Source organism: Pituophis catenifer, unplaced genomic scaffold (genome assembly GCF_029215685.1).
Source record: "Pituophis catenifer annectens isolate HBS135680 unplaced genomic scaffold, rPitCat1.0.hap2 SCAF_2, whole genome shotgun sequence".
Classification (NCBI taxonomy): Eukaryota; Metazoa; Chordata; class Lepidosauria; order Squamata; family Colubridae; genus Pituophis; species Pituophis catenifer.
Genome location: NW_027256882.1, coordinates 85,881,003 through 85,908,851, shown reverse-complemented (window position 1 = coordinate 85,908,851; position 27,849 = coordinate 85,881,003). Strand labels below are relative to the sequence as shown.

The 27,849-nt window shown below is 39.0% G+C and overlaps 1 protein-coding gene across 1 annotated transcript in view; it reads right to left on the bottom strand.

Annotated features, from left to right (window-relative positions):
- The window catches only part of CACNA2D2 (calcium voltage-gated channel auxiliary subunit alpha2delta 2), a 655,759-nt gene that overhangs the window by 9,855 nt on the left and 618,055 nt on the right, over window positions 1-27,849 (bottom strand). The window contains exons 23-31 of the mRNA XM_070933719.1: window positions 22,093-22,110; window positions 14,293-14,353; window positions 6,635-6,732; window positions 5,318-5,408; window positions 4,840-4,902; window positions 3,713-3,816; window positions 3,005-3,103; window positions 2,379-2,467; window positions 521-568 (exon numbers count right to left, since the gene is read on the bottom strand). Of these exons, the coding sequence (XP_070789820.1) occupies window positions 521-568; window positions 2,379-2,467; window positions 3,005-3,103; window positions 3,713-3,816; window positions 4,840-4,902; window positions 5,318-5,408; window positions 6,635-6,732; window positions 14,293-14,353; window positions 22,093-22,110 (671 nt within the window). The remainder of the gene's footprint in view (window positions 1-520; window positions 569-2,378; window positions 2,468-3,004; window positions 3,104-3,712; window positions 3,817-4,839; window positions 4,903-5,317; window positions 5,409-6,634; window positions 6,733-14,292; window positions 14,354-22,092; window positions 22,111-27,849) is intronic.

Here is a 27,849-nt window from a genome sequence, read left to right as displayed (position 1 = left end):
GACAAATTCCTTGTGTGTCCAATCACACTTGGCCAATAAAGAATTCTATTCTATTCTATTGTAAGCCTTTCAGAGCCAGACATGACTGTAGCAGCATGGGTGCCTAGCAAATAAATATACAAACAAGGAAGCTTATTACAGGTTACAGATGGCCTATTGACTGAGCAAAAGCAACATCCTTGCCTTCAACAGAAGACGGAGTATAAATTTCTGAATGTGCAATCCAAATCGCAAACTCCTACTGTATACTGTCAATTTGAAAAAAGAAGTATCCTAGGTGGCAATGTTTACATTTTTGCATTAGTTGCTCTGGGCAGCAGATATATCAAAAAGCCTGCTTTTAGGGAGGGGTGAAGGCATTGTCCTCTGCATCATAATGTACTGTAACTTTTGCAGTCCTACTCAGTATTTCCAGAAGTCAATTTTAAATTGCTTACTTTCTGAATTTTAAAAATCAAGTGGGTTTTTACATAGTCTCCTGGGCCAGAAGGAGTCATGCAATGATGTTGCAGCTATTTACCTTGTCATTAGTATCACAGTCCATCTCACAGCTTGTGGAGAGGTCACACTGCAAACCAAAAGAAGAAGGCAAGAAAATTAAGGGAATTCTAGACAAATCTTAGCATTGATTTATTTAAATCCACATTATGTCTATAAATCATTCATAATCACTTTCTAACATTTCTATGGATTGTTAAGAATGGTAAGAAAGGAAACTTTCCAAGATAATTTCAGTGGTTACCTGCATTCTATAACAGTAATGCTGTACAGTATGAGGCATATTTCAATACTATTTGGAAATGTAAATTTTTTCTGGTTGTGTTTGCCACCTTTTAAGCTGTGATTTGCTAAGTAAAATACACCTTACTAGTGTTAAAAGATCTTTACTGGTTCCATTTAATGTGTAGCAAAATTCAGTTTTTGACCAATTAAATGACTTTAAATGAAGATATTTGAAAAACTCCATATAAACCTGGGAAGAGAGCATGTATTTATGATGGTTGCAGGATCACAGGATCATGTGATCACCATCTGCGATCTTCCCAGCTGGCTTCCCAAGCAAAGTTCATCTTAATGACCACATGATTCATTTATGTATAAATGGCAAGAAAAAATATAGAGGAAGTAAATTAATTTGGCTGAAAATTAAGATGAGAAAACAGTTAGAGAAATTTATTACTATTAGTGTACAATTTTCTACACCAGTGTTCCTCAACCTTTCTAGGTTGGTGGCCCGGCATGTGGGGGGGGGGCAGGATAAGAGGGGATGGTTTTGTGTGAGGGGCAGGAGTGTGAGTGGGGCTGCCAGCTGCAGACACCCACCGCTTGCCCGAGTGGGGCTGCTTGCTCTGGCGCTCGCCACTCACCTGGTGCGTACGGCACACATATGCTGATTTGCAACTCATGCCACCCAGTTGCGAATAGGTCATGGCCCAGTAGTGGGCCATAGCCCACAGATTGGGGACCCCTATTCTATACTAGAGATTACATGGCTTAGAAAATGTATATCTATATAGGGAATATTAACTATGTTTCTTATGATCATGAGACTAATACAAAAAATACCATTTTCATGTTTATTAAAACCACAAAGTGTTTTATTTTAAAAAGAGTTAATTGTCTTGCTGTTGTGCTGTTTGGTTTGATATTCATCCATTTGTTTACAGTTTTACAAAATTCAATTAGTTTTAAATATGCGAATATACTTTTGATTTAGATACCAGAAACATATCACACTATGAAGAATTATGAATTTATCAACATGGGGACTGGAAAAAATAAACTAAACTATTGGACTGGCACATTAATCCCACATTTGCTATCTTGAATAATCAGTACATATTTGCTTTCTTTTTATGAATTGATTCTGTAGCAATATAATGAAAAGATTAATATGGTACATGATACATGCTTAATGAGGTGTTTAAAATTAAACTGAATGATTTTTGTATGTATTATTATTTATTTTTAATAAGATTTATAAGGCCACCCAACACAAACAGCATGGTTCTGGGTAAATTAGAGCATAAAAAACAAGCAATACTCACCCAACCTACAACTTTAAAACATATACAATATAAAAATAGAAAAGGCAAAATATAAAAGGCAACCAAGCCACATAGAATATTAGGTTGGGACATATAATATAGTACATTTTTGTTGTTTCCTTTTGTCCTTTTATTGTCTTTATATATTTTAATTTTTTCTCTTCTTTTTCTTTTATTGTATATTAATGCAATATTTATTTTTTTATTTATTTTGAAAACAGAAATTCTATAGCTCCAACCATGCTCAAGATCCTAGAATTGTTTCTAGGAACACAACACAACACAACACAACACAACACACACATATACACACACACACAGATTACTTACTCTTCGTGTTTTCTGCTGATCTGTTTGATTGCTAGCAAGGACTTTAAATTTTTGTGTCCAGGCCTCCAAGTCAAGTTTTACTCCAACCACTGGGAAGGAGAAAAATTTTTATTTTTTCATTTGCAGATAGAAAGTTTAATCTAGGAATATGAATGTAAACACATTTGTTTATTGATCTACATAATTTTCATATTTTTCTCAGATCTAGCACACATGTCTATAGAATTTGTGCCAGTTCAGAAGCAATAAATGAGCAACCTAGTGACTTTCAAAACATTGATAATATTGAAGTTTAAAATCTATTTGTACATTTAAATAATTTTATGAATTAGATTAGACTTTGTCTCTAGGTTATCTTGAAAATCTCCTCTGTTGTTCTTATATGGCATAATTCTAGAGTTACACAAACCAACACAAATTCTATATACACATCGGCTATGTCCGAGAAGATAGCTGTCCAACATAATTGCACTGAAACTCACATTTCAGAGGAGGTGGTAGGTGTATATGGAAATATGGAATGGTTGTAGTTGTAGAGCTCCAGAAAGCCTATGCTGAACTAAGGCAGGTTAGATAGAATAGAATAGGATAGAAGATCTTTGGGAGAAATCTCTAGATTACCTTACCTGCTGGCTTCAGATGCCTCTCTGCTATATTGAGTTCTACAGCTGTGCTAACTAGGATCCCAACAGCACTGCTTTCTGGCTCTGATCCTCTGTAGTTGGCTATTTAATGAGAAGAGGGAAAGAAATTAGCATTTTCTGATGGATAATACTGCATGACTGCTACAAGAAACTCTGTGGGCTAGAAAAAACAATATGATAATGGACTATTTTTATGGTTTCATGAATATTTGTCTTCCTGCCAATGCTTACTTTCCAATTCACTTTAACAACAAAATAAAAGGCTGCTTTTTCGATTCTGCTATTTAGTAATTAAGGTCTTAAGCTACATCCATGGCTTCTATGTTATCACAAGTCTATCAAATTCTAACAACAAACATGACAAAAATTAAATAAGAACCATAAAATATAAATAAGGCCAAAGCAATTTATTTCCCATGATTTGATGACTGAATGCTTCCTTCCCCCACTCCTGACACATACCCCTACATATCAGAGATCAAATATGGTAAGAGTTTTCTTATAGAACAGTGTTTCTCAACCTGAGCAACTTTAAGATATGTGGACTTCAGTTCCTGAGATTAAGTCAGCATGCAAACCATCTTGAACAAGAGTTTTGTTGCAATCTCCTGGAGCATCATATTTATAAAGACTATCAAAATTGAAAATACACCAAAACTGCCTAGCGATGTTCTGCAAGTTTTTACTTACGATCTTGGTAAGGAGGCTTAAAGATGTAGCCTTTATTATCTAGGCTCCTTCGATAAAAGCTGGCATTGAAGGGCTCTCGGTCTTCTTCCCAATCTTCAGCAGCTCTTTCATAGAAATCAACCACACCCATAGAACATTATAAATTTCATTTTTCATAAACGTAGGCGGAAAATCAAGTATATGCATAAAAGTTCTAACAAGTTTTTAAAGAGGAAATCTGCTCTTCAGACGTCAAAACCTCAGATATTCATCAAACGTATTTCCTATAATTTTTTCAATATGTAAATAAAACAACTATTTAATCCATGAGATTATAAAATGGCAATAGGGACATGTCTTAATGTCACTTGAATTGCCTTTTAAAAATGAATTGAGTTACCGGTATATCACTTCTTTTAGAAGATTGCAGAAAAATCCCAAAGTAAATTCTATCAACTTTTTTTTTAACTGGGACAATAAAATTATTTTCATTTTGCATAAAGCTGAGTGCTTGACAAATCTATTATTTTTGTTTTTCCAAGCATATAAAATATCAGGATATTTATGAAGTCCCTAAAATGTTGCACTTGGTTTGGGAAGTGTTAAGTAATTTTATTGCCTGGCACTTAGGCATTTAAGGCAAATCAGTAAGAATACTCTTTGAAAATGGTAGTTAACACAGCAAATTTTTGTCTCCTACAGGATACAAGTCACAGTAATCTCATGATTTTGGACAGTTTTTCAATTTCATATCACAATTCAGATGTCCAAAAGTAGTGTTTGTTTGTTTTTTTGTAGGAGATGCACTCTCAAAATTCTTGCAGAAACAAAAGGCTTGTTCACATTTTAAAAAAAAACACAATAGAGGAAATAAAAATTGGTGGCTTCATTAGAGGAAACTTTTTTTCAATGCTGTCTTTCTTCAATGGTGGTCAGGCAGGGGCCCAACAATTTTCTCTCTCCTTTGACCTACTCAGAAGAATCTGGAAAGTGGTTTTGATATCAGGAAGTCACAAAATAGACCATACATGTAATTCTGTGATGATTTCCAGAGGACCAACATGGATTGCAGAGACCAAAAGGAAAAAGTTGAATCTATCTGTACACAGATGTTTATCAATCACAATACCACAACAACAAAAACTTACTTGTTAGGGAAAACACGGGTGATGCCACCATCTGTGGCAACAAACACAGCTAGGAGACTATATCTGCAGTAAGATAGAAATCAAAGTGAAAATTTAGGAATAGGATGGCACACTCAAAATGTCCCGCCTCCCTGACAATCATTGAAATAAGATCACATGATTGTGAATTAGTTTTTTGCTGCAAGAGATCAACAAGAAGCAGTTTATATAGCATCTGTACAAGCCTAGGCAAAGATACAGCTGCTTTAAAAACTAAAAAAGAGATGCTTCATATGAGCTTCTGAATCATCCCTTTCAAAAGATTTGTATAACCCTATCTACCATTAATTTTCAACATGGTCTCCAGGCCATGTAATTTATCTTATATTAACACAGCTGAAAGCTTCACATTGTCATGGAAAACCTCTTTACAAAAAGATGCAATTAATCTGCACTCAATTGAATAATATCACTAGCATGTCTCAGAAGTTTTATTTACGTGCTTAAATCTTGATTCTTCCATACTGTTTCCACCAGCTGTTGTGTAATTCCAGTGTCCAGGATAAGGTTGTGAAGAAGGAAGTTGTCACCTTAACAGAAAGAACAAATATTCCAAAACCAGAAGTTTGCTTACCTGAATAGCCACTAGAATTTCTTCACTCACCGTTTTACTCACAAAAAGGCAATTGAAGGCAATACCAAATCTCTCCATTATTCAGTAATCTGAATTCAGGATGCCCTAATCTAAATTCTTTAGAGGTATTAAACTGCCTTAAAAAAAAAAGGTGTACATTTCTCAATGTTTTTGGAAACTCTTCTCAGTACCGGAAATCAGCCAGCTCAGGTCTCTGGCTTTTCTTGCTGTTCTGAGTTGGAGATGGTAAATAATGTATTTCTGTATCTTATGCACACAGAGGCAGATTCCTAGAGTACTGTCATATTTCTTTTGGGCCATACCAAGTGTAATAAAGCAACATGGTAAAACTACATTTCCATATTTGACAGATATGGAAGGGGATTGACTGAACCACTTCCCTTGGGAAACATACTTTTAACACCTAAAAGATACTTGATCAATACCTGTCCATAAAGGAAGAGAATACCATGAGTTTTGTTTCTTAGTTGCTCAGTTGCACTAATTTACACTGAGAAATCAGGCTGGCTATGTAATGTAGGGTTTGTTTTAATGAAGTATCTTATGACATCTTATAGTCATAAACTCAGAGAGCTCTAACCACTGATGAAATGTGACCTGGTTCCAGCCAGATCATGCCTGAAGAAGTCCATATGCCTATGATCAAACGTAGGATTGGCAAGCAACATTATCCAATGACTGCATACTTTTTAAAAGATAAGTCCCATCGATTCCATTTGGACAAGCTGATTATACATGTACAGGGCTACATTACAACTCTTAACTGTGGTGGCTAATCATTTATAATAGACTTTCACAATCAAATATTCTCCAGAACAGCCCCCAGTGGTTGGGAATTCTGGAAGTTGTAATCCAATGCATCTGGAGGTTGCTACAAAGTTGAATTACATCTTTGTTTTATGAAATCCACCTTACCATAAGATAACAATTCCCAGATACAAAAGAAACACATCTTAACACTTTATTTAAACAAACATGAAACTTTATTTAAATAGCCTATTTTTGGCAACTTTGCCCCACCCCATCTTTAAAAATAGATTTATTTATTTATTAATCCATTGCTGCTTAGTAATGGATTCGCCTGGGTTCTCTCACTCACAAAACCTGAAGGCTTTCTTGGGATGAGACTTTCTGTCCACCACAGGCCTTTGGGGTACTTACATTGTTTGGAGTCAGGCGTCACCTTTTCCATGAGGGCAATAAAGTTTTCCAGGAATTCAGTGTTGTTATCCGACAGGTTGAGGTCTTTGCAATATTCTCTGGGTTACGAGGAAGATTTGTCGATTGGAAGGATGAAAAAGTTGCGGTTAGTTTTCTTTCTCTCAGAATTGGCCTAATCATGTGCTCAGCACAGGTGAAGCAGCTACTCAAACTAGCTGGGTATGGTTAAGACAATGAAGGTGGGAAATATGTGGAGTTATTCAGTGGTGAGATTCAAGTAATTTAACAACCGGTTCTCTGCCCTAATGATTTCTTCCAACCAGTTTGCCAAACTGCTCAGAAAGTTAACAACCGGTTCTCCCGAAGTGGTGCGAACTGGCTGAATCCCACCACTGCAGTTATTTAATGAGTCATATCCTCACCACCACCATCTCTGCTCAGAAATATGATTTTGCGTTCAATGTGCATCTCATTATCAATATTTAGGGCTACTCGACCTTTATTTTTATAGATGTCTTAAATCTTAAGTCTTATATGGGTAGAGAAAGAAATATGCGTAAGAATCTAGTATGTTTCAAATCTAATATAATGTATAATATATTATATTAGATATATAATATAATAAGTGTATAATATGTACTAGTGAGTCTTTGAGAGTTGGGGCGATTGTATGAATGGGTTTTATGCCATGGCTCACAGTCTGCTGAGAAAGACTGTTATTTGGCCTTTTCACACTGGTGTTACAGCACCTCTCAAGAGTAACCAGAAGGCTATAAAATAATACAAAGTCAATTTATGAAAGTGCAGTAGGAAGCCTTTGGTAAATTATTGGCTATATAAAAACCTGTGGCATAACTCTTTTCTGTTATTTACTGATGTCATAAAACACCACCTGAATGGTTTCTTAATGCCACCTAAAGTACAGCACACAGCACTGGGTAGTACTATGCATCACTGCATTTTCAGATTTCTGCAATAATTGTGCCACTCTATTTCTCTAAGAACTTACTGGCTTACTTTAATTCCTCCAGGGTTTGCAACTTAATTAAACTCTTGATCTGCTTTTGTGAATTTCTATAGACATCAGTCTTTACTATGATTTTCAACATGGCACTTATATAGAAGCGTGACCGTGCTAGTTATAAAAAAACCCCTCTATTTTAATCAAGTATTGGAAAATAGCCTCATTTCTTTCCACTCCCACTCTTTCTTCTAGCGTTCACTGTAGCTTTCACAATGAAGTTGAGGGCAGGGGAAGGAAAGCAACACTTTAAAAAGGAGGATCCATATATAAGCCGTGAGATTCCTCAGTGAGATGCTAAGGGTGCAGATTTGATATTATGGTATCTGGTCCTTTTAGAGCAGCAATGGGGAGCTTGTGGATTTCCAGGCGTTGCTGCAACAGAATTCTGAGCTAGGATGGTCAGTTGTAAACGATGTCAGTAATGGAGGTTGATCAATATGTTGACCTAAAAAGCCCACCACTTCTCTAGAGGGAGCAGCAAAACTCAAGCTGTGAATATTATTATTTTTTCATTCTAGTATTGATATTTGATAGCAGGTAATAAGTGAGACTGGTAATCTGGGACAAAGGTAAATTTCTTTACTGTCTCCTAAATAGGACTATCTCTTGCCCACTTTATTTAGATTGTTTCTGAAAATTGTATGCATCCCCAAATAAATCCTATTAAAAGCATGAAGATAAGTAATAGCTATCTCCAAGCTAAAAGGTATATGCAGTGCCACTTACTTGATATAATGGGTCAATTTATACAGCCTTAAATCTATCTCACTAAAACTATTCCAGCTATCTTTCTAGACTCACTTTCAGCATCTTTTTAATGGTTCCTTTCTGACATGATTCTGTTATAGGACTTGACTGCTTTATTTGCAATTCAGAAAGAAATCTCTCCCCATTGCTTCAACAATGGCACTGCTTTTTTCATATCTACGTATAATTTTTTCTAACAGTAAAAGTTAGTCTAAGATGATGTGATAGATATCAACCAGTTTTCTAAAAAAAATCAGATGATATCAGGTTTTGTTTTTTAAACTCTTCCAAACAGATTTTTGATGGTAAATGGATAAAAGGTGAAACTGTAAATTAACATGCGGATCCTATTTCTCCAAATATGAATTGGCTGTATCATGGTAACATCAAACAATATTGCTAATGAAACTACCCCAATCTGGCACCTTCCTGACGTGTTGGGAAGTTCCGTAATTTCCAGCCAGCAGAAGATTCCAAATTTAGGAAGCCAAGGAGAATTGACAGGAAGGGGACAAAAATGTTAATTCTTCCTTTGCCCACTAATTCAGTCCACAACCATTCTCTCCTTTCTACTGTATATATTTGTAGTTTTAGTTTAATAATGAAAATTGGAAGAAGAGTTGTTGAATCAGTATTGTGAAGATGGATTAATTTATCATCTTTCTTTCACTTATCTGATTGCTGCAGCGTTATGAAATGTATCCAGGATGGGAAATGTCTTTCTTATGTATGGTTTTCTTAATAGATTGCTTGAGTTAAGCAGATATAACTTAAATGGAAGACACTCATTCTAATTAGACGGTTGACTTCTTGAATGGCAATAACTGCAGTCCAAATCATATACCAGTGTATTTGTGCCTGTTTATATGCAATATGCATGTAGTACTATCTATCTGTCAAGGGATGCTACCCAATTCAAATGTCTATGGAGGTTCTCAGTCATCCAAGTCATGGTTGCCCCAAATGTATGCTTTTCAAAAGAACTGAAGAAGCTTCTTTGATGAGAAGCAAAACACCTTCAAGGAAAAACAAAATCCAGTTGCCTTTTGAAAAAGCATATTTGGGACTACCAAATTCAAGTGTAGTCAGGAGCATTGGTGAATTAAGCAGGACAAGATCCCAGAGAAAACAATAAGTTAACAAGTTTGGTGATTGGAGCCTGAGTTACTATCTTGAGAGGTGCTGAATCTGGAGGCACAATTGCATTGTTTCTTGCTTTTGCTCTTTGGTCTTGAGTATGGGATTTTAAATGAGGGATAAAAATACTTACCTCTCTCTTAATGGAAAGAGGAGAGATGTAGGTTCAATGATTTGTGAAAAGAGTAGAAAATTGTCTTATCTATAATGTTTTGATTCAGAATTCAGATGGAAAGAATCCATCTTTCCCTTAAAAGATGCTAAGGCCAAAGTTGCAAATTCTAGCAAATTCATATCTATTTCATCACCTATTGCACAACTTACCATATACTCTCATTAGATATGATCTCTTCGTTTATTGTGGTCACAGTCCAACTCAATAATTAAAATCGGTGTCACTATTCTTTCCTTTTTGATTTTTTTTGGGTGGGGTGGGGTGGAGGAGGATAAAAGTCACCTATGTTTAGTTGACTTTATATTAAATATGAAAAATGTTTCTTCTCTGAAACTCCACTTTTTGAGAAAGTGGGGGACAGGATAGGAAAGAGTGGAAGAGGGACATATGAGAGAAAACACTAAAGATCTGGCTTACTTGTGGAACAAAACAAGATTCCACAATGCACAGCGATTGCCAGGACAGTCACAAGTGAATCGCTCTTCACCATAGCAATAGAAAACAGGATGGCCAGCCATGCTTTACTCCAAGATTATGCATCGAAATACTGATACAGACACATATAGAAACTGTAGACATATCTGTACCTTTCATTTAGACAGATAGGTGCTGGCATTTGCTTGCAAGAGTATATGCACATGCAGTACTGAGCTTTATATATTAAACTATTTATCAGCTTGGTCTTTTTAATGGGTTAACTTGTCTGTAAGATTGTACCTTGCTGTGAGTCTATGCATCTGCAGATATAGACCATTGTGAATTGTAAAGATATATAACAAAACTAGGCTTGTTCCCATCACCATTTGCCATTATCTTTTTTATTCAACTGATGCAACCAAGTTTGCATGATTTAGTTTTGCATTGCCAGTTACCAAAGTCTGGGGTTGGAAATAGAATGTGTGTGTGTGTGTGTGTGTGTGTGTGTGTGTGTGTGTGTGTGTGTTCTTGCTTCTTTATACCGTAGCTTTCAGAATTAAATATTAAGAAATAATTTAGAACAGGATAGGGACTGCAATTTAGAGAGTGATTTTTCTGGGTTCATGACAAATGTCACACGGGACATCTCACCAGGTGACCAGATGTAAAATATGATAGTATCTTGTATCTTTTAACAGCCATGTAGCTGAGGGGATAGCGATGGGTGTAATTTGTTTAAGGCATTTGTCACAAAAAGTGGGTTCAATGCAAATGCCTGTCCATGTATAAATGGAACAAGTAAGTAGATAAAACTACTTAGCTACGTTGCACAGGCATCTTTGGCACAAAATCAGTAAGTCCCTTAAAAGGTTGGTTCAAACAGAGAGTTAATGAGTTTGAACCAAGGAGCAGGTCCAGTATGCATCTCATTTGTTAGATCTAACAAAATGAATGTGTATGAAAGCAGAACCAATTAAAATATATTCTGTAGAGTAGCTGGATAAGATTTGACGGTCACCAGTTGTTTGTTAACAACTTTTTCATAGAAATAAAATACAAGTTTATTTAGCTTTAATAACCTTTCGATTTTCCATCACTATATGTTAATGCAACATAAAATCCTGGGCTGCCCAGTTTATTTTGCTTCTTGAAGAGCTCTATATATATATATAAACATATATATAGAAAGTGATACATATACACAATATTTTATCCACCTATGTATCTACACAGATATGTACAGATATATGTGCTTGCACACCCACAAATAGATTATCAGTGATATATGGTTTCTGAAAATTACCATGGACTATTGGCCATATTAGTAATGATGAGACTTCACAGCCTATTGCCAAGCATTATTGGGACTGAAAGGCTAATAAATAGTGTAGCTGGAATTAAAGGAATGTCATAAGTAATCACTAGGAATGAATGCTTGCTAGAACAGAAGCCTGTTTGTTCTGATATAATCATACATCTGCATTTCTTAACCTCTGATAGCTTCCAATGGACTACATGACACCTCGCAAAATTGACAATAAGGCTATATTGGTCTTCTTAGTTGCCACTGGGGGGAGATGTGAACAAACAAATATAAAAGGAATCAGGTTGGGAAAAGCTGCAGGATAATAAAAAGTCTTTCCCCTTTATTTTATGACTCGCTCTGCATTTTATAAAAAAAGGACATATTCTCAAAAAAATCTTAAACCTAAAAATTTGAACATAAACTATAGTTTATATGTCCCACAGAAATCATGTATTTCTATGCTGGACAGTGTTCAGTGCAGAAAAAGATACCCATTAGTAATGATAATAGGATGATCACATCAGGAGTTCAAAAATTCAGATAACCAGTAAATGATGACAGCAAAGAAACATAGAAGACAAAGGCCTATGGTAGCTATCTGGATTTTTGTATCCCAGATTTGGTAGGCCTAAATGATTAAAAACTAGGAATTTTACAGCTCTCCTCGTGTACTATCAACTCCAAATGCAAAGCACTGAATGCAACAAATGTCAGTGAATCCCATTCACTGAAGTTGCTAAACTAGAATCAACAGAATTTAAGAAAATAAGATATACTTCCTCATTCATCCGGTAGAGTTATCTGGAACTTGAATCTAGACTTTTCTTTTTTGGCTTGAAAAGCAGTGACAATTTTCAACCCCCCCCCCAAAAAAAGAAGTCCAGTTGAATGCTAGTTTCTAAGCAACCCTGCTCAATAAGACCAGTACAGAATGGTGCTATTTGGATTGGTTCAGCATTCTATGGAGGGATAGAGTTTTCTTATCCCAATTTTAAAAAAAAATCTTGTATGAGTCTCATGCATTTTTAAGACTGCAATCCTATAAATACTTACCTGGGAATAAAGTCCATGGAATACCTCTAAGTATTTATGTATAGGATTGCTTTTAGCGGCTTTTAGCGGCTATGTATAGGATGTCATAGCGGCTTTAAAAAATGTTGGAATGTCACCTATCCATTGTATTATAATGCCTTATATAAAGCGGAATTTGTGAAAAGGCTATTAAAATGGCATTTCTTCCATTTTCTTACTGCATATACGATGACTGGAGCCTGAGTTACCAGAAGAGGCCCAGTTTACTGCATCTTTAAAAGTCTGGGTAGAAGGTTTTATTTTTCTTTCTGATAGCATGGCATGCTTTCCTGAGACTCTGATTTCCTCTCTTCTAAAGAAGTATTAAAGATGTACAGTAAGAGCTCCATCGTTATTTGTATTTGGCCATCTGTGGTTGGGGGAACCAAATAGGTTTCACCATTGCAAATGATTATCACAAACAGTGGTCATTATAATTTCATCTGGATCAATGGTGAAATCCAAATTTTTGGATTTCGGATCTGTGGGCGTGGCTTGGTGGGTGTGGTGTGGTTTGGTGGGCATGGCAGGGGAAGGATACTGCAAAATCCCCATTGCCTCCCCACTCTTGGGGGAAGGCTATTGCAAAATCTCATTCCCACCCCACTCTGGGGCCAGCCAGAGGTGGTTTTTGCCAGTACTCTGAATTGTTCAAAATTTCCGCTACTGGTTCTCCAGAACCTGTCAGAATCTGTTGGAGTTGACCCCTGATCTGGATGCCAAATATATCACCAGTTTATGAGATGTGGGCTGATGTTGTGCTGCCTTTAAATCTAACAAGAATTATTTATTTATGAAATACGGAATTCTGTCACTTCTTCCCCTCTCCAGTTTTATCCCCAAACTGTTCTGTGAATGTAAACCTCCCCTAGCCTAGTGTAATATTCTGATCACTGGACTTGGCAACAAATGTTCTGTTCTGTAGATTTGAAATAATTAAATTTGAAAGAGTTGAAAGAATAAATTTTGATAGAGTAAGGCTAACAAAATGCAGAGTTTGTGATTTTTATGTATGGTATTACTATAGAATAAGTCAATAGTAACATTGTGTAGAGGGCAAAGGGAATAGCCTTGAAGGACAGGAAGAAATGCCGCTACCAAGTCAACAATCAGATAAGAGGGGCTTGAACCTAGACAAAGAAAATAACATAAGGAAACATCTCAGACAAGCCCCTCCCTAGTTCACACAAAGGTAAAGTGAGGAAGAGGGAGCACATTCAGACTTGCAAAATTTCTACTATCACAGCTGTCGCAATAAAAGTAGTCCTGATCAATATGATTTCTTAGGCTGGGCTAATTTAAAGATGTTTTGGTGGAATTTTTCCTTACATGATATCATGATCTCAATAGGATCGAAACATGGCTGTCTACTGGTTTTTTTTTTTTGAGGATTTTCAGAAACTATACCTATATATGTGTGCTACATATGTATCTCATACGCAGCCATACACACATATATATTCTTCTTATGTAGGTGAGTGAACAGAAGGTGGGACAGCTATGCTGCCGGCCGCCAATGGTAACACAATGTAGTGTAGGTGGCGGCAATCATAGTCCCCGAGACTGGCACACAGGCAGACAACAGACACACAAAAAAAGAAAGAAATGATCAAGACATTGGCACAATGAGGAGGTATATCAGTTCCAAAGGGGTCAGGAGTGATGGAGTAGAATATCTGAAGGTGTGGCAGGGACGGAAAAAGGGTTGGGGAAGGGGAGTTGAACCACTCCCAGGATCGGTGGTTAAATGGACACCTCAGCAAGCTCACACACAAAGCTACCTTGGAGCAATGAATACATGTCCCTCGGACTCAAAGCTGTTTGGCAGCAGGTATTCAAAATCTGCAACAGAAAGGTAACATTATGCGGCGGGGAGTTGAAATGAGGGAAGAAGGCAGCTTCGGTTTCAGAAGATGACAGAGCCAGAGCAAGAGGAAATGGGGCTGGGGGAGAGAGAAAGAGAAAAGAGACAGGAATAAACAGAAGAGGCAAAACCACTGGCTCGTTTTAACAAGAGAGAAAGGAGAGAATACACTTTGGGTGCTCAAGTCATACCAGAAGAAAGTGATAGCCAATAAGTTGCCAACATTGAGTGGATTTGGAGGGTTAATCATATATAATTAAAATTCCATAATCTGTAATTAAATATATTTGGCAGATTGTATATATATGTATATATAAATATTGATTTGGGACTATATATAATTATACCTACACACATATATATCTTCATACTTATATATATATATAAACACATATATATATGTATGTTTAGTAGGTCATGTGGATATCTCTCTCTTATTATGAAATTACAAAGAAAAGAAATCACATGCTCTGCTCATACAAAAAGAGAATTACTAAAACAATATTTTCTAAGAAAAATTATTTTTCAGGCATCAACATGGCCAAACCAGGGTCCTTTATGAAGACAGTCCAACCAAAGACTTACCCATAGCTAGAGGTAAAACACAATGCATTGTAGAGAGTGCAGCCGCTGTCTTTTCTAATAGACAAGAGTTCTCAGAGCATTGCAACAGCCATCCCTCCTTGGTTAGAATGTGCAACAGCCTTCTGAATTCCATAGAAGTAACTTATGTAATCAAGTCAAGTGTGGAGCATTAAACATGGTCAATATTCCAAGAGAATATTGAGCTCTGATAGTTAAGGCACCAGGCTACAAACCAGGAGACTGTGAGTTCTATTCCTGCCTTAGGCATGAAAGCTAGTTGGGTGACTTTGGACCAAACACACACACTCTCTCTCTCTCAGCCCAACTCATCTCACAGGGATGCTATTATGGGGAAAATAAGAGGAGGAAGGAGTATTAATATGCCAAAAAAATAAAATAAAAGTGGGATATAAAGAGATATATTGTACATTTTTATCAGTAAATGGTTATTTATTAAAATGAGGAACAGGTATGTTACTGGGATAAAGTGTTAGATTAGGAGCAGAGAAACCCACACTGAAGTCCACCTTCAAGCATGAAAACTGGATGACTTCGGGGACTTCACAGAGTTTTTTCTTGGGAAAAATGGAAATTGAGAGGCCTATATAAGCTACCGTGAGCTCCCCAAGAAAAGCTGAGATGTGAATTGAATGAATGAGTAAATGACTGAATCAATTAATAAATAACCACTATTGAAGTATAACTCTGGAACAGCAAAATAGGACCAAAGATATATTTAACACACTTAGCACAAGCATATGCAAATGGTACTCACTAGTAGTGGTGCAGGTATTGAACATGATCCATAGTTTTCCAGAAAAGTAATGATGCCTATACTGTAATCTGTACATTACAAATGTTTTTCATTTTGTTATTTGGTTTTCTATGAGCTGATTAATTTCCAGTAAATTTTTGGTATGCTCCTTAAATTCTTGCCAGATGTTATCATATTCTGAAAATTTGCAAGTTTCCTCACATTTAATTCTCACTATCCGAAAAAGAGAAGTTAAGAATTCTTGCGGCATAAAACAGAGATAGAAGAATCCCAATGTCCTGAATTTCTATTGTTATAGGGAAAAGAGAAAAAAGGACAGGAAGTACTGTTATACTTTATTGAAATTCTGTGTTTTATAATATTATCCTATATATCAGATGTGTCAAACTCCAGGCCTGTGGGCTAGATTCAGCTCGCCGGGTACTTAGATCTAGCCCGCAGGGCCGACCTGGAAACAGCGAAGAACCGGCACACGGTGCCTCTGCCAGCAAAAACAGAGTGTGGGAGGATCGTGTGCAACCCTCTTGTGCTCTGTTTTTGTTGACAGAGGGTTACAGGAGGCTGTCCCAGCCAAAAATGGAGCTCGGGAGCCCATTTTCGCTGGCAGAGCACTCGGGCCACAGATGCCCCCAACACAAGTGATGTCAAGCTGGCCACACCCACCCTGGCCATGCCTACCCCAGCCCCCTGAGGTCAAACATAACCCTGGTGCGGCCCTCAATGAAATCTAGTTTGACACCCCTGGTATATATGTTCTACTCACACATATCTCAGGTAAATAGGATTATAAACTCAATTTAAGATATGCTTTAGTGGCCTCTAAAACATAACTAAGCTAAACTAAGCTAAACTAAGCTCAGCTAAGCTAAACATCTTTATCATTGCTTCTGCCAAATGACCTTGCTAAAATGAGTGAGTTCCTCTAAAAATTTATTTTTATGAGAAACAAAGTTTTTTAAACTAGAATTGGCATGCCTTCTACGCATTACGGGACATCTGTCCAATAGCATTGCTATTTTCCATCGAATTATGTATAATCTTCATCCGTTTCATTCCTGACCTCTAGGAATAATTGATGGAAGCCTGTGCCATACATGATGCCATGAGAAAAAAAAGAACTGAGTGCAATCATCACAATCCTGTTACTGTGCTTCAAATCCTTGAATTACCTTGTGCAGCACTTTCATGTACGGTACTGTAATTCTTAACAAGTATGGTAAGCAAAATGAAATCCTATGGAATCTCCTTGGCCAATTTTCACAGAAAATGATTTCCAGGACCATTTCTGAAACCAATTTGTGAGACAGGAAAAAAAAAGCAATGCATAGCAATTTATTTAACTTGTACTCTAGAAAAGTGGTTCGGAACTATACCACTGTTACTGCTGTCAATGGTTATTGATGGAGAATCAACATCCATAACTCACTGATTCTCTCACGCTTTTTTTTTTTAATATTGTATATGTTGTTTGTAATGTTAGTAATTTAAAATATAAAATGAAAAAAAAAATTCTCTCACGCTTCTGTCCAAGATTCAGACTGAAATAAATCCAAAAAATCTGATCCAACCAAAACAGTGCACCCAATTTTCTACTTGATCAGATTTACTGAGAGGTTCAATCTAGACAGTTTTCTACGCTTTTATGGTTCTTTCAGAGAATAATCTTAAAGCAATAGTTCCCTTAGAATCTTGATACAATAAAAAATAATAATTTTAACCCGGGCATAGTTTAGTTGAACTTTTTTCTGGATAGCTCATAACCATCATTTAAGAAGGCATCAAATAGGCATGTATTGGGTTTCAATAATATTTCAAATAATAACAACTGAAAGTTTGCAATTGGATTTTATCTGGCTATTGTGTTTTTTGTTTTCTTTCCTTTTTGACTTGAGAGGAGGGTGAGGAGACTTTTGTTGCTGCAAGACCCGAGAAGTTCAGGACAAGGCAGGGATTTTCACCCATTGTTTTCAATGTTTCAGAAGAAAAGACATAATTTCCAATGTACTTCTAACTGACTGAAAAGTGAAAACAATCGTGGTATGGTTTGCTCTCCTGGTTTATTTTTTTTTAAAAAAATATTAATGCCGCTCTTTAAAAGTAACAAAAAATTAATATTTAGGAAGCATTTTTTATCAAAGAAACAATCATTTTGGATCTTGTTTCTCTTTTCAGTATCCCTACATTGCTCCAGAACGAAGTATTCCACTACAAACTATTTAAATGGAATAGGTTCATTATCTCCTTTATTGAAAATTACAGAATGCATATCAGTTCCATCTATTCACCCCTAATCATATGATGGGTGATACTTTAATCTGGATTATTTTGGTATTAAAAAGTAATAATATTTTTTAAAAAAAGGATCACTGTGAGGCTGATTCATTAAGATCAGGACTAAGAAATTTGTCCATATCTTCAACTCCTAACAAATTCTTCATTATCTTCTCCTCTAGCCAATCCAATCTGCAAACATCAACCTCTGCCAGGCTCATTGGCACTCTAATCACAATCCCTATGGCGCCACAACATTTAGCAATAATTAACACTCTACACTTGGCAGCAAGACTGCAAACATATATAATTGACTGCACAGAAGAATTTATTCTAAATTAATGGCTTAGCTAAAAAAATGAAAACAACCCCCCCTCCCCCAAATTTTCTAGGAATATAAAATCATGCCACGCAATGATTAAAAAAAAATAGGAGGGACTTGCTGGTCTTAATAGGCATAACCACAAAGGAAGAGCAAGATCTTGCTTTGATCAGAATGAAAATAATTGTGATATTTCCAACGTGAAACAGACCAGTTCGCTAAAAAAAGAAAATATATTTGCAATCATTTGTAAATTGCAACCTTTTTGCTTATATTGATCATTGGTATGTCTGCATGTCACTAAGAACAAGGCTCAAATAAATGAGAAGATGAATGCCATCGTACTTTGCGTTGCATACTTACTAGTTCATGTAAGTATGAGAGGAAATACAGCATAATCAGACTTGCTTCCTGTTAAATTGATTCCTGCTTTGGTCTATCTGGAAGGATGGTGGGCTGACAACAATCTTGCAAATCTCATTGTACTGTACCCCTTCTCCTCTTTACACTCATGTGAATTAGGGTGGCGTCCGTCTGAGCCTTTCTCATATTTTCTGCTTGATGTAGACTTAAGATGGTTTTCCTTTGGTTAACAATAATGGATCTTGCCTATCTCCATTAAGATTAACTTCATTACTTTCAACAAGTCTCCTATACCAGACTAAACAATAGCCAATAGTCAACAATAGTCTGTAACGCATGAAAACAACTGAATAATTTTGTACCATTTACATTCAAGGGGAAGAAAAGAACACAGGCTAAGGCTTCTGTTGGAGTTGAAACTTGGAGTTGAGTTTGGCTCTTCTTCAGAGCCACACATGGAATTTCAGCCAATTCCCTGGAGACCCTGCCACAATTCAGGATGGTTCTTTGCAGGTGTAAGCACGGTTACTTACACCCTTCATACTTACACACTACTGTATAGAGCTAGAATGTGTGAACTCAGCAACATTGTCTCCTGTGATGCATATAAAGGCAGCTTACCTTTAATATATTAATAGGTTCTGGGCGAAGAATTCTACCCAAATATAATTGCATATTTTATATCTACCTTCTAGAGAAAAGTATAGTATTTCAAGTCTCCATCAGCTTCTAAATCTCTTTTAGTCTAGAGAAAAACAAAGAAAGAAAGAAAGAAAGAAAGAAAGAAAGAAAGAAAGAAAGAAAGAAAGAAAGAAAGAAAAAGAGTAGGGAGGGATAGCTGTTGCAGGCTTTTCCCTGAAAGATACCCATTCACTTTTCATATTGGATCAATCAAATTCACCAGACTTGTATTTTTCAATTAGTTACAAAATGCGATTCAGAATGCATCAGTATAAACAGATGGACTGTGAAACCCTCAAAACCCCTCTCCTCCCCCCCTTGTCTCCCACAATGCATTGCAAGATGTATGTGGCCCTTTGTGAGGGCAGCACAGCCATAGGTTGGACTGCTGTTTTCGAACAGGACTATAAGGCAGGGTCTGGAAACAAGCCAATGAAAGGAGGAAGAGGAAAGGAATACAAAACACTAAGTAATTATTTTCATCAGCATTGCCAATACAGGGTCAGGAACAGGCAGCTCATTGCTGATAGAACAGGGCTGAGGACTCTTGTGCTTGAGATCCAGTCACTGATAATGTCTTAGTGTGACAGTCTACAGCTGTGTATTTCGACTAGGGTCTCTTCTCAGTGTCTTTTTACATGACATATCTTTGCCTATCTACCTGTACAATTTCCTCTGCCAAGTGCTTAAGCTGGGCTTCCCAATCTGAGCGCTATCCAGCTTTGTTAGGAGCTACAACTCTTAGAATTCCCAGCCAGTGTGGCTGAACTTCCATAGATCTGAGACTTGTTTAACCTCACGAAATTCTGCAAAACTATAAGCATAGAACCCAGGAAATTTCACTCACGATTGTAGGTATGCTTGTATCTAAGGGAAATTTGAGTCAAATGAGAACCATATATTTATTGCAAGGCATTTCAGCTTCGTGTCTTTTTGTATCGAACAGATCACAGTCTAATAATAAGCATCCCTCTGGCGCTTTCCTGCATTTTGTGTTAATTAAATGCCATTCCAAGCCATACATCTCACTTTTATATGGGTACTGACTCTGGAGGTCTTGAATTATGGAAGTAACCAAAAATATGCAGTATTTTATTCCTTTTGCTTCTTTACTTTGATGGAATAAATGTTCCAAATATTGGTTTCATATAAAATAGATTGTTAAATGCTGCTATGTTCCCCACCTCATAGTTTTTAACTACTGAACGAGCTTTAAAAATTCACTCCCCCTTCTTCTCCTGTCACAGCTGGTTCTCTAAATACAACTTCTACAATACACTCTTTTCATAACAGAGGCCTTTAATATGTAAAGTATATTATTTAAATTCGTTCTTTTATACAATATAACCACATCTCTCTTTTTTTTTAAAAAAAAAATCACACTCAGGTACATGTGTATAGGAGCCATGGTGGTGCAGTGATTAGAAAGCAGTATTACAGGCAAACTCTGCCCACAGCCTGGAGTTCGATCTTGACCGGCTCAAGGTTGACGCAGCCTTCCATCTTTCCGAGGTCAGTAAAACAAGGACCCAAATTGTTGGGGGAAATATGCTGATATTTGTAAACCTCTTAGAAAATGCTCCAAAGCTCTATGAAGCGGTCTATGTGCTATTGCTAAGTGCTATATGGAGTACTGTATGCAACTTCTAGTCTGTATTTAAACTAAAGTGCTATTGTAGTGTTTGATGTACAAGAAAAGGAGGAGGCAAGCAAAATCTATAACGATCAACCCTATTTCACTAGTTTAGATTTGTGTAGTTTCAGACTTGCCCTTCCTATTCATTGAGTTTTGAAATCATTGCCTCAAGAATTTTATAAACGAATAGGAGAACTGAGTAGACTGAATGCTCACAACATGATCATTCGACTACACCTCATCTCTGATTGTGATAATAGTTTGAGATAATAAAGTTAAAAAAATAAAGATAATAAGTTTGAGATAATAAATAGCCAGAAATCTCTTTTGAAGATTTCTGCTAATGATGATGATGCCCATTGTGGGGATTATGGTACTTTAGCTTCAAAAATTCTGGCCTGCGAGCAAGCTGGACTCGTCTTGAGATGTTCAGCTTCTCCCCTCTCCCTTTGGAGGAACTTAAATGTTTTCTTGAGAGAGTGATATTGGTCTTTGTTTCCAACCTTTCTGAACCCAGAGGTTTCTGCACAGCCCTGTTCCATTCAGGTTGAGTTGTCTTGAAGAGAAAGGTAAGCATAGGAACAAGGACAGGGTAAGAAAATTTGTAGGAAAGGTGTGAGGCAAGGGAGAGGAAAAAGCAGAAAGGGTGGAAGAGATATTTTTGCAGGGAGGAAGAAGAGCAGGAATTTTAAACTAGCTACAAAAACCTTAATTGAATTCAAACATAACAGTTCCATATGAAATTGGCTCATCTTTAACGATACCGGATTGAATCTCTGAGCAATGCACAGGGTAGGAGTGGGGAGATCAGTAGTGGTGAAGCTATTATGAACATAACAAGACATGTTGCTTCCAAATAAAGAGTGAAAGAGGGTAAGGGAAGGGGAGGGGAAAGGAGAGGGGAAGAGTTTGGTGGTGATTCGCAAGGTTAGGCGTGGCAAACGGGCAAGGAAATGGGCAAGCAGGCCAGGTGGTGGTGGTAAGGGAGAGTGGTGAAGGTCTGGAGTGAGGGTGGGGGTTACTGGACACAGGTGAGGAAAAGGGGGTGGTGGAAGGGGAGTGGTCTAAGACTGAAAATACTTGCCCTTCAATTTGCTTGGTACTGTGTGAATCCATCAGAGAGAGAAAGCAAGAAAAAACAAACAAAAAACAGAAAACAAAAAAGGGGGTTGGGTGGAAAGGGGGAAGGGGGTACAAACAATATTTTATTCAATTGCTGTTTGAATAAAAATATTGTGTATCATAATCATACCAAAAGGAAACCTCTTGCAAAAAACGACATGAAAAAGAAATAAGCCAAAATAATAGTAATAATAATAATAGTAATAAAAGTACCAATCAAAAGACCACAGTAAGAAAATAATAAAAATGTATAGATATAACTCGATCTATAGATATATATTATATAACCAACATAAAAATGGAATTCAGTAGCAACAGTTTGCAACAGTCTTGATTTAGAAATGTTCTTACTGAGTTAGCAGACCATGCAAAATTCAAGATTAACAAAAGACACACACAGAGATTGAGACAGAAGGAGAGGAAACGAAGGGAGAGAAATTCAGGGCAGTGGGCCACGCCTGAGCTCATCTGGCAAATGGGTAAGATGTGGCCATTCTCAGTGAAAGGCAAAAATAGGACAGGAGCTTGGAATCAACCCTATGTGGCAGAAAAGCTCTCTTTTTATTTTTTTTAAAAAAGCAATCCACATTTCCTTTTGCAAAGGAAGCTGGAAGTCTTTTACCATGCCTAACATTATAGTGCATAGGGGAAATCACATAGTTTATGAAACATGACCAATTTTAAAAAACAAAAAACCTGCCAAGACGACACATGTAATTTCCTGATGAGAAAACATAGTCCCAACGGAAATTGTTGAAGAGAAATATCTGTGCATTAAAGTGACATTTAGGAGAAAGCTTGCAGCTTTACAGCAGAAAGCACATACTTATGCATGTGCAAAAGACACTAGGTACAATTTTTAGGCAGGATTGGAAATGGTGTCTGCCTGAAATTTGGCAGAGCTTTTGCCAGGCACTACAGTGACAATATTAAGTTAGATAGACACTAAATAAGGTAGCTACTGTTGGAATTGAGGAGATTGAGGACCAAATCCATGTTGTATTATTTCAGGTTGGTTTTTAATGAAGAGCCAGTGGTTAAAATGCAGTACTACAAGATACTTTTGTGATTTCTAGCTACCAGCAGTTCAGCAGCTCGAGTCTCACCGGCTCAAGGTTGACTCAGCCTTCCACCCTTCCGAGGTCAGTAAAAGGAGGTCCCAGATTGTTGGGGGAAATATTATGCAGACTCTGTAAACCACTTAGAGAGGGCTGTAAAGCACTATAAAGCGGTATATAAGTTGAAGTGCTATTGCTATTGCTAATTGGAAAAGGAACCTGGGAAGCATAAATCCTGCCAACCTAGTCTGGTGAGGGTAATTAGAAAGCTCTTCCTCTAATTTCATGATTGAATTTGAACTATTCATTTGTTGGTTTCAGAAATCTGAAAGCCAGAGCCTGATATGGTACCACTTAGCATGCTAGTGGTAATCTCAACTACAGGTAGTCCTCGACTTACAATCATTTGTTTAGTGACTATTCAAAATTGCAATGACACCGAAATAACTGACCTATGACCATTGTTTCATACTTATGACCATTGCGACATCTCCACGGTCATGTGATCAAAATTCAGCCACAACTGGCTCATGTTTCTGATAGTTGCAGTGTCCCGGGATCATGTGAGCATGTGTGAGCTTCGACAAGCAAAGTCAGTGGGGAAGCCAGATTCACTTAACAGCCATGTTACTAACTTAACAACTGCAGTGATTGATTTAACACTTAACAACTATGGCAAGAAAGGTCATAAAATGGGGCAAAACTCACTTAACAACTGTCTTGCTTAGCAAGGGAAATGTTGGGCTCAACTGCCACGTGGCAGCAGCCCTGCCCGAGCTACTCAACGTCATCGCCGCGGTGGCGGTTGATACCCCCAGGCTTATGGTCATGGGGGATTTCAACCTACCGTCCGTGGGCGAGGCGTCTGAGGTGGCTCGGGAGTTCATGGCTTCCATGACAGCTATGGACCTGACCCAGTTAATTCATGGCCCTACACACACGGGGGGAAACACGCTGGATCTGGTTTTTGTCTCTGGACAGTGGTTGAGTGATCTTGAGATAGGGGATATAGTCACCGAGCCCTTGTCATGGTCGGATCACTCTCTCCTTCGTCTCGACCTTCGAACCTACACCCCGCCGCAGGGAGGCGGAGCCGGTAAGATGGTTCCGCCCCAGGCGCCTGATGGAACCTGACAGGTTCCAGATGGAGCTTGGGCCATTCCCTGAGGCTCTGGCACACGCCCCGACTGGAGACCTAGTGGCCGCCTGGGATAGGGCGGCCGCTGGAGCTCTGGACCGGGTCGTGCCTTTGCGGCCTCTGACCCGGCGCCGATCTCATTTAGCTCCTTGGTTTACCGAGGAGCTGAGGGAGTTGAAGCGCCGGAAAAGACGCCTAGAGAGCAGTTGGAGGGCCAGCCGTTCTGAATCGGACCGGACACTGGTAAGATCTCATATTAGGACTTACCTAGTGGCGATAAAAGCAGCGAAATGTAGCTATTTTGCTGCTCTTATTGCGTCATCAGATAATCGCCCGGCCGCCCTGTTCAGGGTGACCCGCTCCCTGCTCCACCAGGAAGCGCGGGAGGACCCCTTGGAGGGTAGAGCCGAGGATTTTGTTCAATATCTGTATGACAAAATCACTCAGATTCGGGAAGATCTGGACTCCGACTGGGTAGTCTCAGGAGGAGGGACAGGGGCAGGTCTTGAGAATGTTATCTGGGATGAGTTTGATCCTGTGACCCCTGAGGATGTGGACAGGATTCTGGGTAGACTGAACGCGACCACTTGTTTATTGGACCCGTGTCCCTCCTGGTTAGTGCTGGCTTCTCGGGAGGTGACACGAGGCTGGTTCCAGGGGATTATAAATGCTTCGTTGGGTGAGGGTGTCTTTCCTGCCGCCTTGAAAGAGGCGGTGGTGAGGCCTCTCCTCAAGAAGCCATCCCTGGACCCGGCAATGTTGGTAAATTATCGTCCGGTCTCCAACCTTCGTTTTGTGGCGAAGGTTGTTGAGAGTGTGGTCGCGAAACAGTTCCCCCAGCACCTGGATGAAACAACGTATCTGGATCCGTTCCAGTCGGGTTTCAGGCCCGGGTACAGCACGGAAACGGCATTGGTCGCGTTGGTTGATGATCTCTGGAGGGCTCGGGAGAGGGGGTGCTCCTCTGTCCTGGTCCTGTTAGATCTCTCAGCGGCTTTTGATACCATCGACCATGGTATCATGCTGCACCGGTTGGAAGAGTTAGGAGTGGGAGGCACTGTGTTACGGTGGTTCTCCTCCTTTCTCTCTGACCGGTCGCAGTCTGTGTTGACAGGGGGACAGAGGTTGACCCCGAGGCCCCTCATATGTGGGGTGCCGCAAGGGTCGGTCCTCTCGCCTCTCCTGTTCAACATTTATGTGAAGCCGCTGGGCGAGATCATCCGTGGTTTCGGGGTGGAGTACCATCAGTACGCTGACGACACCCAGCTGTACATCTCCACCCCGGATCACCCCAACGATGCCCTTGAAGTGATGTCCCGGTGCCTGGAGGCCGTACGGATCTGGATGGGGAGGAACAGGCTCAGGCTCAACCCATCCAAGACCGAGTGGCTGTGGTTTCCGATGTCCCGGTATAGTCAGTTGACGCCATCTCTGACTATTGGGGGCGAATCACTGGCCCCCACGGAGAGGGCTCGCAACTTGGGCGTCCTCCTGGATTCACGGCTGTCTTTAGAAGAGCACTTGATGGCCGTGACCGGGAGGATTTTTTATCAGGTTCGCCTGATTCGTCAGTTGCGTCCCTTTCTGGATCGGGACTCGTTACGCACAGTCACTCATGCCCTCGTCACCTCCCGCCTGGACTATTGTAATGCTCTCTACATGGGGCTCCCCTTGAGGAGCACCCGGAGGCTCCAACTGGCGCAGAGTGCGGCCGCGCGGGTGGTAATGGGAGCGTCATGGCGCTCCCATGTGACACCTCTCCTGCGCGAGCTGCACTGGCTCCCGGTGGTCTTCCGGGTGCGCTTCAAGGTTTTGGTTACCACCTTTAAAGGGCTCCATGGCTTAGGACCTGGTTATTTACGGGACCGCCTACTACCACCAATAGCCTCCCACCGGCCAGTACGCTCTCATAGAGAGGGACTCCTCCGGGTGCCGTCAGCCAAACAATGTCGGCTGGCGACCCCTAGGGGGAGAGCCTTCTCTGTGGGGGCACCTACCATCTGGAATGAGCTCCCCCCAGAGATACGGAGGATCCCGGATCTGCGCACCTTCCGCCGCGCTGTGAAGACTCTTTTATTCCATCAAGCAGGCTTGGCCTAATCTCCTCCCTCTTTTAATACATAAATTTTAAATCTGTTCTTAAATTATTGGGGTGTTTTAATTTGTCTGGGCTAAAAAATGATTTAATTCGATTTTAACTGGTTGTTTAAATTTTTGTATTTATGTATCTTATTGCTTGGCTGTTCACCGCCCTGAGTCCTTCGGGAGTAGGGCGGTATACAAATCAAATAAATAAATAAATAAATAAATAAATAAATAAATAAATAAACTGTGATCGTAAGTCGTGGACTAGCTATATAATGTGTAGCAACCTAAGGCCTCATTTGAGAGAGAGAGAAAACACATAAAGTCAGAGATGGCCAGCAGAGGTAATTTGGGAATTACCTCTGGCGTATTTGGGAACGATGTTGGGAGATAGGGTGAAGATGGGAACTGTTGGATAAGAGAGGGCATAATCAACAGCTGTGTGATGGAAGAAGAAAGACACTCAGAAGGAATCTCTACCCAAGCTTTCAGGTTGTGAAGGAGATGATGGGAGATTTGTACTTTTAGACTTTCAAGATCTTGTTGATGTAGTCTTACAGTAAAGTACAATTAGCTCATCTGGCCATGTTTCTTGACTGTTCTACTTGAGAACACAGACATCAATCTTGCAGACCTCTTTTACAGCAGTGGTGGGATTCAGCCGGATCGCACGAACCGGTAGCGGCGATTGCGGGAGGGTCCGCCCACCCACCCGGATGTAATGTGCGACTACTATGCATGCGCAGAAGGCTGTGCGCATGCGCAGAGGTGTATTTGAGTGAAGCGCGCTCACTCGAGTGTACGCACGCTCACATTTGCAAACCGGTAGGGAAGGTAAGTGAATCCCACCTCTGCTCTACAGCCCGAGAACTTAGAGGGGGTTCTTTCTGAGCCTCATTCTCCACCTCATTCTCCACCCAATAAGCAGGTATGGGCTATGACTTCTCTTATCTGACCCTTATCTGACCCGGGGGGGGGAGGGGAAATCATCTCTTCTCCCTGTCTCCCAAAGTCATTCCTATATAACATTACACCGGAGCAGGATCCTTTAGGTACACAGACCGACTGTGTCCTAGGTGTTAAGGAGAGATGCTCTTTGGAAAGTATCATCTCTTGGCCTCAGACATACATGAAACCTCATCTGATTCTTATTTATATTTGCTGCTATAATCCTACCAAAAATTCCTATCAGTTTGTACAAGAGAATTATCTATTCAAGAAAAGATTGGACTGCCATTTGTCAGAAATTGTGTAGGGTCTCCTGCTAGAGTGGAGGGGGGGGTTTGGACTAGATGACCTAAAAGGTCCCTTCCAACTCTGTTAATCTATATTTGAAAACCCTTCCCATATGAAAACATATTTGTACAAAGTTTCCATGCTAGGGAAGAGGCTTTACTATAATTCTTTTTTATAACATAACTTTTCATCTGGAAGGAAT